The 13,413-nt window shown below is 39.4% G+C and overlaps 2 protein-coding genes and 1 non-coding gene across 5 annotated transcripts in view; 2 read left to right on the forward strand and 1 right to left on the reverse strand.

Annotated features, from left to right (window-relative positions):
* MFSD14A (major facilitator superfamily domain containing 14A) overlaps positions 1-13,413 on the forward strand; it is a 41,555-nt gene that overhangs the window by 15,461 nt on the left and 12,681 nt on the right. For all 3 annotated transcript variants that reach the window (XM_058659552.1, XM_004582012.2, XM_058659550.1), the window contains exons 3-8: positions 3,307-3,369; positions 3,917-4,044; positions 6,269-6,383; positions 11,515-11,733; positions 12,023-12,136; positions 12,888-12,959. In XM_058659552.1, coding sequence (XP_058515535.1) covers positions 3,343-3,369; positions 3,917-4,044; positions 6,269-6,383; positions 11,515-11,733; positions 12,023-12,136; positions 12,888-12,959 — 675 coding nt within the window. In that variant the 5' untranslated portion in view covers positions 3,307-3,342. The remainder of the gene's footprint in view (positions 1-3,306; positions 3,370-3,916; positions 4,045-6,268; positions 6,384-11,514; positions 11,734-12,022; positions 12,137-12,887; positions 12,960-13,413) is intronic.
* The window catches only part of SASS6 (SAS-6 centriolar assembly protein), a 65,001-nt gene continuing 58,690 nt past the window's right edge, over positions 7,103-13,413 (reverse strand). Inside the window, exon 17 of the mRNA XM_058659526.1 lies at positions 7,103-7,280. Coding sequence (XP_058515509.1) covers positions 7,267-7,280 — 14 coding nt within the window. The 3' untranslated portion in view covers positions 7,103-7,266. The remainder of the gene's footprint in view (positions 7,281-13,413) is intronic.
* Positions 7,166-7,296, forward strand: LOC118758753 (small nucleolar RNA SNORA2/SNORA34 family). The gene has a single exon (XR_004995835.2). It is a non-coding gene; the product is annotated as a small nucleolar RNA SNORA2/SNORA34 family (small nucleolar RNA).

Raw genomic sequence — 13,413 nt, forward strand, 5'->3', positions numbered from 1 at the left:
GAAACATAACAGGATTTAGAAGAAAAGAAAGCCTTTATAATAACATTGTACTGAAAGTTAGAATAATTCCCTAATCCCCAAATAATGAAACAGAGCTGTAAGTGCCAATTTGAGTGTATTTTGTGATTGTTTTCTTGTTTTAATTTTTTTAACTAACAAGAGAACAGATTATATGCTTTGCATTGGTACAGTTGGAAAAAGACAACCCCACCTTCCTCATTACCCTGCTTCCCCAGTCCTCCTCCTGCCCTCTCCTGTCTTTATCTGTTTTTGCAAAGACATAATTTTATCTGATATGTATTTACATGCACAATTTGACACTAATCATTGTATTCAAGTAAGAAGTAGGAATACCACAGTTCCATAGGAGTATGAGCAAGAGACAAAAATGTCAATCATATCCCAAGGTGACTGTTACATTCCTATTCTACATTAACTGCTACTGATTAGAGAAAACATTTCTCTTTTTGAGACTGGCTTATTTCAGTAAACATGGGGTTACAAATAACTGTCTCTTATGCTGATTTGATTACAGTTTGGATAAATTCCCTGTAGTGTGGTGAATGGAACGTGTGGTAGATTTATTTTCAGGTCTCTGAGGAATCTCTGTATTGTCTTCGTTAATGGTTGTGCTAGTTTCCATTTCACCAGCAGAGTGTTAGGGTTCCTTTTGTGGTACAGTCTTGCTAGCCTTTTAAGAATTTTTTATTTTATTTTTGGAAAGTAGCCATTCTAACTGGGATTAAGTGAACTTCACTTTTTAAATTTTCATTTCCCTGATGGCCAGTGATCCTGAGCATTTTTCATGTGTCTTTGGCTATTTGCACTTCATCCTTTGAAAATTGCCTGTTCATTTTCGTGGCCCATTTTTTTTTTAAGCTGGATGGTTTGTTTTATAGTTCTTGGTTTTCTTGAGTTCATTATCGATCCTGGATATTAATCTTTTAGCTGTGACATAGTTTGCAAATATTTTTCTCCCATTTTTTTTGGTTGCTTCTTCACTTTGTTGAATATTTTCTTTGCAGGGAAGATGCTTGGCTTGATGTATTTGCTCTTACTGCCTTTATGTCTGAGGTCTTTCCTAAAAAGTCTTTGCTTATGCCAATTGGTGTCTTGTGGAATTTCTTCGATGTTGTTCTCTGGTAATGATCAGATTGTGGGTTTCAGTCTTTTATCTGTTTTGAGTTGGTTTTTGTAGAAGAGGTGAGGTAGGAGTCTTATTTCATGCCCCTTTATACTTGGGTCCTGTTTTCCCAAAGCCATTTATTGGAGAGACTGTCCTTTCCCCAGGGATTGATTGCAGCATGCTTGTCAAAGATTAGTTGGTTGTAGACGTATGGATTAATTTCTGGGGTTTCTGTTCTTTTCCACTGATCTAGATGTCTATTTTTGTGCCAGTGCCAGGATGTTTTGATTATAACTGCTCTTTGTCTTGGATTGTGATGCCTTTTGCTTTGTTTTTTTGTTAAAATTGCTTTAGCTATTTGTAGTCTTGTGGCTCATTTTGAATTTTAGCATCATTTTTCTTCTAGATACAAGGAAAAATGTATCACTCATTGTGATCATGTTGAATTTGTAGATTATTTTGGTAGTATGGATGTTTTGATTTGTTATTCCAAGCCACAAACATGGCAGCATTTTTCTGTTTTGTGTATTCTATTTTTTTAATGCTTTGTTACTTTCATTGTGTAGATCTTTCACCTCCTTGGTTAAATTTATTCCAAGGTATTGAAATCTCATTTTATTTATTCACTTTTTTTAGATATATTTTTATTGGAAGGGCAGATATACAGAGAGAAGGACATAGAAAGATCTTCTCTCCACTGGTTCACTCTCCAAGTGGCTCAACATCCGGAGCTTAACTGATGCAAATTCAGAAGCCAGGAGCTTCTTCCAGGTCTCTCATGCTGGTACAAGATTCCAGGGCTTTAGACCATCCTCTACTGCTTTCCCCAGCCACAAGCAGGACATTGGATGGAAAGTAGCAGCCAGGAGACAAACCAGTGCCTATATGGGATCCCGGTGTGCAAGGCAAAAATTTGGCTACTGGGGTGTTGCACTGGGTTCTGTTCACTAATTTTTAAGGAGTTTATTTTATTTGAAAGGCAGAGTTAACAGAGATAGAAGGAGCAGGGTGAGAGAAAGAGAGAGAGCGAGCGAAAGAGAGAGAAATTCTCTTCTATTCACTGATTCACTCCCCAAATGGCTGTAATGGCCAGAGCTGAGTCGGTCTGAAGTCAGGAGCCAGGAGCTTCTTCCTGCTCTCGCATGTGAGTGCAGGTGCCCAAGGACTTGAACCATTCTTTGCTGGTTCATTCTAGTTCTGATCCAATGAGCTGGATCAGAACTAGAGCAGCCAGGACTCAAAATAGTGCAGATATGGGATGCTAATGCCACAGGTGGAGTCTTAGCTTGGTACATCAAGGCACTTGGCCCTACTATTTTAAATTCTTTGAAAGTACAGTTCAGGGGCTCGGCAGCGTGGCCTAGTGGCTAAGGTCCTCGCCTTGATCCCATATGGCCGCTGGTTCTAATCCTGGCAGCTCCACTTCCTCTCTGTCTCTCCTCCTCTCAGTGTATCTGACTTTGTAATAAAAATAAAATAAATCTTTAAAAAAAAAAAAAAAAGAAAGAAAGTACAGTTCAAGGCCCAGCACAGTAGACTAGTGGCTGAAGTCCCTGGCTTGCGTGCACCAGGATCCATTATGGGTGCTGATTCTAATTCTAGCAGATCTGGAACTGGCACCCATATGGGATCCTGGCGCGTGTAAGGTGAGGGCTTTAGCCACTAGGCTACTTGATAGGAGGAGAGACAGAGAGGAAGATCTTCCATCCAATGAGTCACTCCCCAACCTGCCACAACAGCTGAAACAGCCAATCCAAACCGAGGAACTAGGAGCTCCTGCACACTGGTGCAGGTCCCAAGTCTTTGGGCTATCCTCAACTGCTTTTCCATGCCACAAACAGGGAGCTGCATGGGAAGCATGGCTGCTGGGATTAGAACCAGTGCCCATATAGGATCCCAGTGCATTCAAGGTGAGGACTTTAGCCTTTATGCTGTCACGCCAGGCACCGAAGTTTCATCTTTGAGTTCCATTTTCTGTGAGCCCTCCTTTTTTTTTTTTCTTGAAGATTTACTTATTTGAAAGAGTTATGCAGAGGGAGAGAGAGTCTATACATTTGCATGCATACTGTCATACATATGTAAAAGCTTTCAGAAAATGTAACTTTTTATGACAGCATGTTTGAAAATACGAATGTAGAAATTTTTCTAAAACTAAAATGTAGAATATGTTTTTCATTTAGGTATTACATGAAACTTTTCCTAAACATACATTTCTGATGAATGGCCTAATTCAAGGAGTAAAGGTAAAATCAATTATGTATGTGTATGTATGTCTGCAACTCAGTTAGTTTAGACTAATCCACTTAAGTCCTAAATTTTTATAATACAATCTGTTTGGGGCTGTTGCTTAATACTTTTTAGAATGATTGGATTTAGGTGTGCTTTGATGGAAACGCAGCAGTTGTGCTACATAATAAGGTAGCTCCTGTGTTCAGGGATCTTAGTGACTTTATGGTTACAGCTTTATATGTTCCTGTAATTTTTAAAGTATTGTATACTTTGCAGCTGATCCAGTTATAGTTATCCTATCTTTATAGTAACAGATAACTTACATAATACTTCTAGAATCATCCATGCCTAGCATGTCAAATTGGCTAGAGCCCTGCAGGTGATTAACTCTGGTTAAAATAATTTTAATTTATATGTAAACAAGAAATGTGTTTAGTGATAGCTTAATGGCTTGTTTATTTTAGAAAACAAGTGTTTCCATTTCTTCTAGGATAGTAAAATGATCTCGCTTTGACTGATGGATGCCCAGTATTAATTTTTTTTCCTTTAATGTTTTTGTAGGGTTTGTTGTCATTCCTCAGTGCCCCACTTATTGGTGCTCTTTCTGATGTTTGGGGCCGAAAATCATTCTTGCTGCTAACAGTATTTTTCACATGTGCCCCAATTCCTTTAATGAAGATCAGCCCATGGTATGTACATATTTGTATTTTATCAACTAAAATATCTCCTGTTAATTGCTTTACAATACTCTTTCACTTTTGTGGGCCGTCCAGGTAGGTTTTAATTTTATTCTAATGCCATTATTCCTTGACACAGATAAAGAAGATCCTTAAAGTTACACTGTCTGTATCAACAGTGTAAGGTTGCACTTAAATAGCAGAATGATGGCCATGTGACTGTTTATAAAGGACTATACTACTGTCATAATATGGGGGAAATTAGTGAAGGGTTGGGACTTGGAAAGGGGAGAAGGGAATCCTGAGAGTCCCGCATATTAAAATAACAACGAAATTATATTTGAGTATACTTTGTAAAGATTTTAGAACTAGATAACCACTGTTGGAAGCAAAAAGATTTCTAGCAAGCTTGCTTTTGGATTTCATAGCTCTGATTCCAAAAAGTATTTTGGATTGAATGAGGTTATTAACTCTATTTTCTTAAGTTGAATATTAAAAACACATGTCCATAGATTATCTGTTTTAGTCAGTTTCACTATCAGTAAAGCCCTAAATAGTACTGCTTGAAATCAGTGAAGTTTGTTTCCCTTTCCATGTATTAAAAAAAAAATGTCTAGAATGAAGCAGTTCAGACCTACATGACAGTTCTGGTGAATGAGTGTTTTTTTCCATTTTGCTGTTGTGCCATCTTCAGCGCCTCACTGGCTGCTCAGGTACCAGTCATTAAGTCATCTTACAAGCAGCATAATGGAAGAAAAGTACGCTGTCTTCTTTTAAAGAAACTTGAAAGAATTCCCATCCAATCTCAACCTGGTCAGATTTGGGCACTGTTGCTCCTGCAGGAGCCAGAGTTCATGGTCATCTCTGTGAAAGTCAGGATTTCTTTTTTTTTCCCTGAAGGGAGAGATTTACCAAAATAGAGTGATTGTTCCAGAATAATAGGACAAAGTAGTAGCGTAGATTTATTCTTTGGCTAAGGGTCCTTCTACTTTGCTGAGTATTACTGTTAGTTCTACATCATGGGCTATATTTTTCTTATATCTAGAAGGGTCAGGGGTATGGCTGGAGGAAGATCATCTTCAAAGGTAGGTAACAGCTAGTAAAAGCCAAATCCTTGATAAACACTAATTATGAAGATGAAACCTTAAAGCCTTCTGTGGAATGAACAGTGAACTTGCTTTGAAAGCTGTGTGTGAGAAAAATGTTAATAGCAGCGAAGTCCTGGTGCAGTGATGTTTTGAAAGTTCAGAGACAGGTACTTGTTCCAGTAATGAAGATATTGCTTAGAACAGCTACATCCATATTGGTGCCAAGGTTTGAGTCCCAGCTCCATTCCAATTCCTGCTTCCTGCTAGTGGGTGCCATCAGGAGGCAGAAGGGGATGGCGCTAGTGATCAGCTCCTTGCCACCTATGTGGACGCCCGGGGTCGGGCTCCTGACTCCTGAGCATTTGGGAACTGAACCATTGGATGAAGACTTATTTATCTGCCTGTCAAAAGGAAAATTAATGATAATCATGCATCGTTTTTAATTACTTTTTAAAATGGTGTGTTATTTGAAAAGCAGAATGAGAAAGAAATCTCTTCCATCTACTGGTTCATTCCTCCGACACCCACAAGAGCCAGGCTGAAGACAGGAGTCAGGAACTCGATATCCAGTTCTTCCCTTGAGAGTGCCAGCTCCTCTGGTACTTTCTTTCTCATCAGCTGCCTCTTAGGTGCGTTAGCAGGAAGTGGAAGCAGGTGCTGCAGTAGGGCTTCAGAGGCTAAGTGATTGCTTAACTTGCTGTGCTGTAATCTTTATCCCTGATCATGATTTTTGAAACAGGGCATCTGTATTACTGTAGAAACTCCTTCTTGTCAGCTAGACAGTTTTGAATCGTCCATTGTGAAATGTAATTTACTTTTAAAAATGTCTTTTGTTCGTTTTGTGTAACAATTGTCTATTTTCAGTTTTGTGAATACTCCGATAGAGGTCTTCTTTGTGAGGGCTTGAGTTTGCCAGCATTTGACGAGCTATAGATAACTAAGGGAAAATATCTAGTGTCTGTAAAATTATTTTAGTTTGTTGTAATTTAGTAGAAACAGAAACAAAACTCCTTCAGGGAGTTTCGCATTTGGGTTAAAGAAGTTCATGGGCTGAAATGAGCTGTTACTCTTAGCAACTCATAGAAAAGAAGAACGAGATTCACAGGAATTGTTGTACCCATTTCTTTTTGCTTATGTCTCGTTCCCAGGTGGTACTTTGCCGTTATCTCTGTTTCTGGGGTTTTTGCAGTGACTTTCTCCGTGGTATTTGCTTATGTAGCAGATATAACCCAAGAACATGAAAGAAGTATGGCTTATGGATTGGTATGTGTTTATTGTGTACCTTTTGTATCTGCTGAAAAAGACCTTGCTTTTAAAGTATTTGTTATGAGAAGGATAAACCTTTCCATTACAAGAGGTTTTTCTGTTTTGTTTTTGTTTTGTGTAAAGTACATTTCAGAAATGAAATCAATCGTTAGGTTCCTTAAAAACTTTTCAAGAACCAGTGTTGTGGCGTAGTGGGTTAAGCCACTGTTTGTAACGTTAGTGTCTCATTTGGGTGCCATTATGCATCCTGGCTGCTCTGTTTCTGGTCCAGTTCCCTGTTAATGCACCTGGAAGTGCAGAGAACGATGACCTGAGTGCCTGGACCCATGCCATCTGTGTGGTAGACAAGGGTGGAGTTCTTCATGCTTGGCTTCTCTGCCTGGTCCTGACTTGAATGTTGGAGCCATTTGGAAAGTGAACCAGTAGAGGGAAGATCTTACCTCACTCCCTCTCCCTATAACTGTACTTTTCAAATAAATAAATATCCCAGAGAAATTTTAAGTACAAAATCAGAGAGGGTTTGATACTTTCTGGTTAGAAAGTATTTATAAGTTGCGTGTCAGCCTTGAAATTATAGTATTTCATTTTGTAGAATTATTTCTAGCAGATTCCTAAAAATAAGGAATTAATATTTTATGAGTTAAAATAATTGCTGCTAAGTATTTGCTGCCCAATCTGAAATACAAGATACTAATATCTCCCTCAGGACCACCAACCTTTTCTGTGACTCCTGGCCATATTTAGGGCTTCTCCTATTCTATTGTCCATTCGTATGTGTGTATGTTTACAGCAAGCAGATTGCTGAAGCTGTTGGTTTCAAACAGGAGCTTAAAGAAATGCCTTTCTATGGTCTGTTGACCATTTCAGAACTTTGGACATGTTATGGTCCATTCACTGGAAAGAAACACAGTAAGTAAACAAACAAAAAAAAGTAAAAAGCCATTCTTATCAAGATTGGTTGCCCTGGCAATAGTTGCCAACCCCTGACCACTGTTTTTGTTCATTAAATAATGGCAGTACAGTGTTGTCTATCAAATCTAGGAATATAATGGTAACATGGGCGTGTCAATGCACACACTCAGTGTTTAGATGGCTCAAAGTAAGAAAGTGATGTATTCAGCAAATGTGGGACAAACCTTTTTTTGATAAATATGGTCCAAAGAAAAGCCGAATCAGAGTTGTGGAAGACACCATGATCTGTTCTGTGATTCAGAGAACACTGTAACAAAGGTTCATACAACGAGACTTTCTGGAAAATATTCCTATGGGAATCAATTTACAGCACCAGTAAACTAGAACAAGAAATGATGAAAGACTGATGTAACTAGTATTTTAAAAGAATAGCTTTACAAAGAGCTACAAGACAACCAAAATGTCAAAACAAACAAGCCACTCAAGAAATGGGCATGGGAAATTGGCAGACACTTCACAAAGGAACAAACCCAAATGGCAAATAAACATGAAAAAATGCTCAAGTTCCCTGGCAATAAGGGAAATCCAAATTAAAACATCAATGAGGTACCACCTGACGCCAGTAAGATTGGCCCACATGAATAAAAGCACCAACAACACTTGCTGGCGAGGTTGTGGGGATAAGGGAACCCTACTCCACTGCTGGTGGGGTTGCAGGCTGGTACAGCCTCTATGGAAATCAGTATGGAGAACATTCAAACAACTCAAATTCAACATACCTTATGATCCAGCAATAGCACTCCTAGGAATATATCCAGAACACTTGTTTTATGAGAAACCAACATGCACTCCTATGTTCATAGCAGCACAGTCAGTAATTGCAAAAACATGGAAGCAGCCAAAATGCCCATCAGCAGAGGATTGCATAAGAAAGCTATGGTTCATCTACTCCATGGAATACTACTCAGCTATTAAAAAAAACAAAATGCAGTTCTTTGTGGCCAAATGGGCCAAACTGGAAACCATAATGCTAAGGGAAATGAGCCAATCCCAAAGGGTTAAATACCACGTTTGCCTTAATTTAAGATGATATGATGTTATGTATAACATGTATGTTATATGTTATGTATAAACTAAAATTGAAATGTCAATCAGGTGGTCACAGAAGGTGGTTAAGAACTAACATTTATTTTTAACATACTGGCTACTCATTACTATGTCAATTAATTCCATAATGATGTAAATTTTTACTGATGGTATGTTGGAGCTTTTAATTGATCGGGATGATACTCTGCTTGCTCTGTCTTCAAACCAGAGAGGGTATACCTAAGAAGCTGTTGAACTTGACTGGACAATAAGATGTTGGACTCTATGTTTGGTATATACTTGCAATGGGGGAATCTCAACTGAACTTGAGCTGTGGTTATGCAACAAGGTGGAGGAATCCACCATGGTGGGAGGGTTTGGGGAGGGGTGGGGAGAATCCCAGTACCTATGAAACTGTGTCACATAATACAATGTAATTAATGAATAAAAAAAAAGAATAGCTTTATTGAGGTATAGTCAGCCTGTCGTAAGTCATCGATTTTACATATGTAGTTCAATGAATTTTAGTAAATTACAAGTAGAGTGATCACCACCACTATCTGGTGTTGGGATTTTTGGGGTTGCAGTACTTTATTTTGCCCTGCCAAAGGCTTGAAATAAGTAATTTTATATTACTTTTTTAGAAATTTATTTGTTTTTATTGGGAAGGCACATTTATTGAGGAGAGATAGAAGATCTTCCACTCACTGGTTCACTCCCCAAATGGCCACAATGGTCATAATTGAGCCCATCTGGAGTTGGGAGCTTCTTTCTGGTCTCCTAGGTGGGTGCAGGGTGCTGAGGACTTGGGCTACCCTCCACTGCTTTTTTGGAGCCACAAACAAGAAATTGGATGGCAAGAGAAGCAGCCAGGGCATGAACTGGTGTCTCTGTGGGAACCCGGTGTTTGCAAGAGGAGGATTAACCAATTGAGCCATTGCACCAGGCCCCAAATTAACAATTTTCAAGCTGAAAGCTTTGTGTATTAAAGATATTCTTTCAAATAACTACTTCAGTCTTAAATGACTACATAAGTAATATGAACGTAAGCAATGGTGGGGAGGAAAGTAATCTTGGTGTTCCTCTTTCTGTTTAATTGGAAAGAGAAAACTGAGGGGGGGGGACATGATCATGAATACCTGTACTTCACTCTTTGGCAAATGTGATGTCTGTTAATGCCCAGGAATACCTCACTGACCCTCATAGTCAACACCATGCTGTTCCCCTCAGCACCTCAGGTCTTGTTGAGACTTGCCAGGACTGCTGTAACAGAATTCCACCAGTGTTAGAACAATTCCTTCAGCCCAGGGAATTGCCTTGGACCCATTTGCACTCTGTTCTCTCTATTCTGCTTTCACTCTGACTTCGGCATCCACTGTTTGCTTTTTATCTCTGATTTCCTTTTCTAGAAATTTCATACAAAGCATAATCATTTGTGCCTAGCTTCTTTCCTGTAACATAACCTTTTGACATATACCCATACTGATATTATAAAACAGTGTTTGATTGCTATACAATATATTACATTTTGTTATCAGCAATTGAGGGACATTCATTTGCTGTGGCTAAATGTTTAATCTGAATATCATGTATTCAGATAATTGACCTTTGAAATCGGAATTTTTGTCTTGAACAGTTATTACTAATGAGTTGCAATTAAAAGCTCATGTAAAGATTGGTTTATTGTAAAGATAGTTACAGAGAAATTTGGAGAGGCAGAGAGAGAGATCTTCCCCAACCTTTGGTTCACCCCCCAGATGACTGAAACAGCCAAGGCTGGGCCAGGCCAAAGCCAGAAATTTCTTCGACCTCTCCCACATGGTAGAAGGGGCTCTTGCACTGGAACCATTTGCCACAGCTTTTCCCAGGGCATTAGCAGGGATCTGGATCAAAAGTAGAGCAGCTGGGACATGCATGGGATCCCTGTATGGGATGCTGGCATCGCAGGCAGAGGCTTTAACTGGTATGCCACTGTACCAGTCCATGCACTCGCATAATTGAAATCATCCAGAAGTCAAAGATGGCATAGAAACAGAATACAGTTATGCTGATTTATAATTACTCTTTGAAGAGTTTGGTTTGACCTGCTCTCAAGTCTGCTGCTAATTAGCTAACCATTTGTCTAGCAGGTCAGTAAAGTCTGGAGTTGACAGATTTTCCGTAATTGTGTCCTTTCTACTTTCATCTTTTGTCATCATGCTTGTGTGTACTCCCACAGTTTTAGAGATATGCTTCATGCCTAGTGGCTGTGATCTCATTCTTAAATCTGTAAGGCGGCCATGCTTAGTTTTGCACTAGAACTCAAAGCCACTATTTTTTTTCCCCAAGATTTATTTATCATCTAAAAGGTAGAATGAAAAGAGGTGGGGGAGAGCTTTCATGTGCAGATTCATTGCCCAAATGACCATAATAGTTGGGGCTGGGCGGGTCAACGCCATGACCATGGAGCTCCTCTAGATCTCCACGTGGTTAGCATGGACCCAAGTACTTGGGCCATCTTCAGTGGTTTTCTCAGGCACATTTGCATGGAGCTGGATTGGAAGTAGAACAGCCACAGTTGAGCTGGCATTCAAATGTGGGATGCTGGTATAGGGAGTAGTGGTTTAAAAAAAACCCACTGTGCTGTGATGGCAGCCCTGTACCACTAGGGCTGCCTCAGCTGTGCATCACAGCCATTGAATTTATTTTCATTACAATGAAATTGGATCTCCTTTGAGCACTAGTTTTTTAGATGACCATTGCTAAAGCTTCATGGAGGTGTCTACGTATTGACATGATGGATAGTCAGGTTATTTTTGGAATGGGCTCCAGCCCCCAGCCCTTTTTCTCTTCCTTACCTGAGATTTTTCTCTGTTGTCATTGTTTTTTAATCTGATCCAAGATTTATTTCATAAAGGGCTCCAACATTATTTTAAGCTGCTGCCCTGATAGGCTGTGAAATATTTTTCAGGTGAGACTGGAATTCTCTTACCACCCTGCAAAAGAAGGGAGTGTAAGAACAGTGACTCCCCAGTGGGAAGAGGAAAGGCAGGCTCTGATCTAGGCAGGCTTCTGACAAGGTGTCTCTTGTGAGGTAGAGGAGTCATGTGTCCTGACTAACTTCTTGCTGTCAACTCTGAATTTATTATAGGTTTCAGCAACATTTGCTGCAAGCTTAGTCACCAGCCCTGCAATTGGAGCTTACCTTGGACGAGTATATGGGGACAGTCTAGTAGTGGTGTTAGCTACGGCGATAGCTTTGCTAGATATTTGTTTTATCCTTGTTGCTGTGCCGGAGTCATTGCCTGAGAAGATGCGGCCAGCATCGTGGGGAGCGCCCATTTCCTGGGAACAGGCCGACCCCTTTGCAGTAAGTTTGTACTTTTCCCTTCTCTTTGACAAAAAGTGAATATATATAATTCAGTGCAGCACTACCATTTTGTCATGGAAATTCCTTAGGGAAAGCATTCTTTAAGGAGATACATAAATAAAATATCATTTTGAAACACTTTTCAGAATAGTTTGGGAGGGGGGCCATGAAGTAAACTAAGAAACAACCACTTGTCTATGTGTATAATGCCATGAGAAATTTGTGTTTTCATAGTAAAAGATCAGTGTTTTTGATGTAAAGTTTTCTGTCATTCTTTTTCTTGTTACAGTCCTTAAAAAAGGTGGGCCAGGATTCCATAGTGCTGCTAATCTGCATTACCGTGTTTCTCTCCTACCTACCGGAGGCAGGCCAATATTCCAGCTTTTTTTTATACCTCAGACAGGTAAATCCAATTCTACCAATATGGACTACTTCCTTGCTTAATATCGTAATAAAAATAAGTACTTTAGAGAGAGCTGTAAACAGAAGAATGAATCCCATTTTGTTAACAGCGCTCTAGACTTAACCCTGCTTACTGTGGCTGATGTTCCTGATGCGGTTCTTCTGGGGACATTTATACTGTATGTTAAAATTTTTAGCTGAGGGAGAAAGACAGTTCAGGTGGCTGGAGCTGAGTGGATGCTTTAACTCTTGTAGCTGCCCAGTATCTTGGCAGTTTAGAGCATATGTTGAAGGACCTTCGCAAAGTTAGTGGAAAATGGAATCAAAGATGATGATTTTGGTGTTACCTATAGATTTTCAACATAGGTGTTTTCTGTGAATTTGTGTAAGACCTCTCATATGGTTATAGCAGCTGTCCAGAAGAAGAGCAAAACCAAATATTTAGCTGTGAGAAACACAGTGTGCTGCCATAGTTGCTTCTAAAATGATCCCGAATTCTTGAATGTTGTCTGCAATTTAATCCATACAAATTAAAGGACCCACCACATGTAAATGATACCTCTAATGTGCTAAGACTCATTACATTTCCTACAAAGGATTTTGTGTAGCTGAATTGATTAAATTAAATATGAGTTGGAATTTTTCTTTGTTTCTAACCCCATTTCATGTTAATATATATGTAGCTGAATTAGCATGATTTTTTTTGGTGCTTTCTTTATTCATTAATTTATAGTTTTTCTGAAAACTTGCAGATAATGAAATTTTCACCAGAAAGCGTTGCAGCGTTTATAGCAGTCCTGGGCATTCTTTCCATTATTGCGCAGGTGAGTTTGTGTGTGAGTTATGTCATAGAGGGTGACGATAGCTGACCATCTAAGTGGGGCCTCATTGGATGAGGGTGTCTTGAAGAATAAGCATCGTCAGGAATCTGAGGCTTGTTGGCTCAGAATTTTGTTTTTAATAGTGTCACTGATATTTTGGGACCTACACGTGGTGAAGTGTTACAACTCCTCACTTTCTGCGGATTCAACAAGTGCTCGTTACGTATCAATTATATCTCCATCTTTGGGTAAAAGGCAGTAGACTTAACTAAAATTCTGCTGATTTGGAGTTTACACTGAATAAGGTAAGGCAGAAAATAAGACACCAGTATAAACACGTAAGGGTGTAACAAGAATGAAAGCTGAGGGGAAAGTATCGCAGAGTATAGTCAGCACTGGGGGCAGGGTATTACTTTATGGGGATGAGGGAGATGTTGGGAAGGCCTTGCTGATACAA

The sequence above is a fragment of the Ochotona princeps genome, chromosome 2, assembly GCF_030435755.1.
Source record: "Ochotona princeps isolate mOchPri1 chromosome 2, mOchPri1.hap1, whole genome shotgun sequence".
Lineage (NCBI taxonomy): Eukaryota > Metazoa > Chordata > Mammalia > Lagomorpha > Ochotonidae > Ochotona > Ochotona princeps.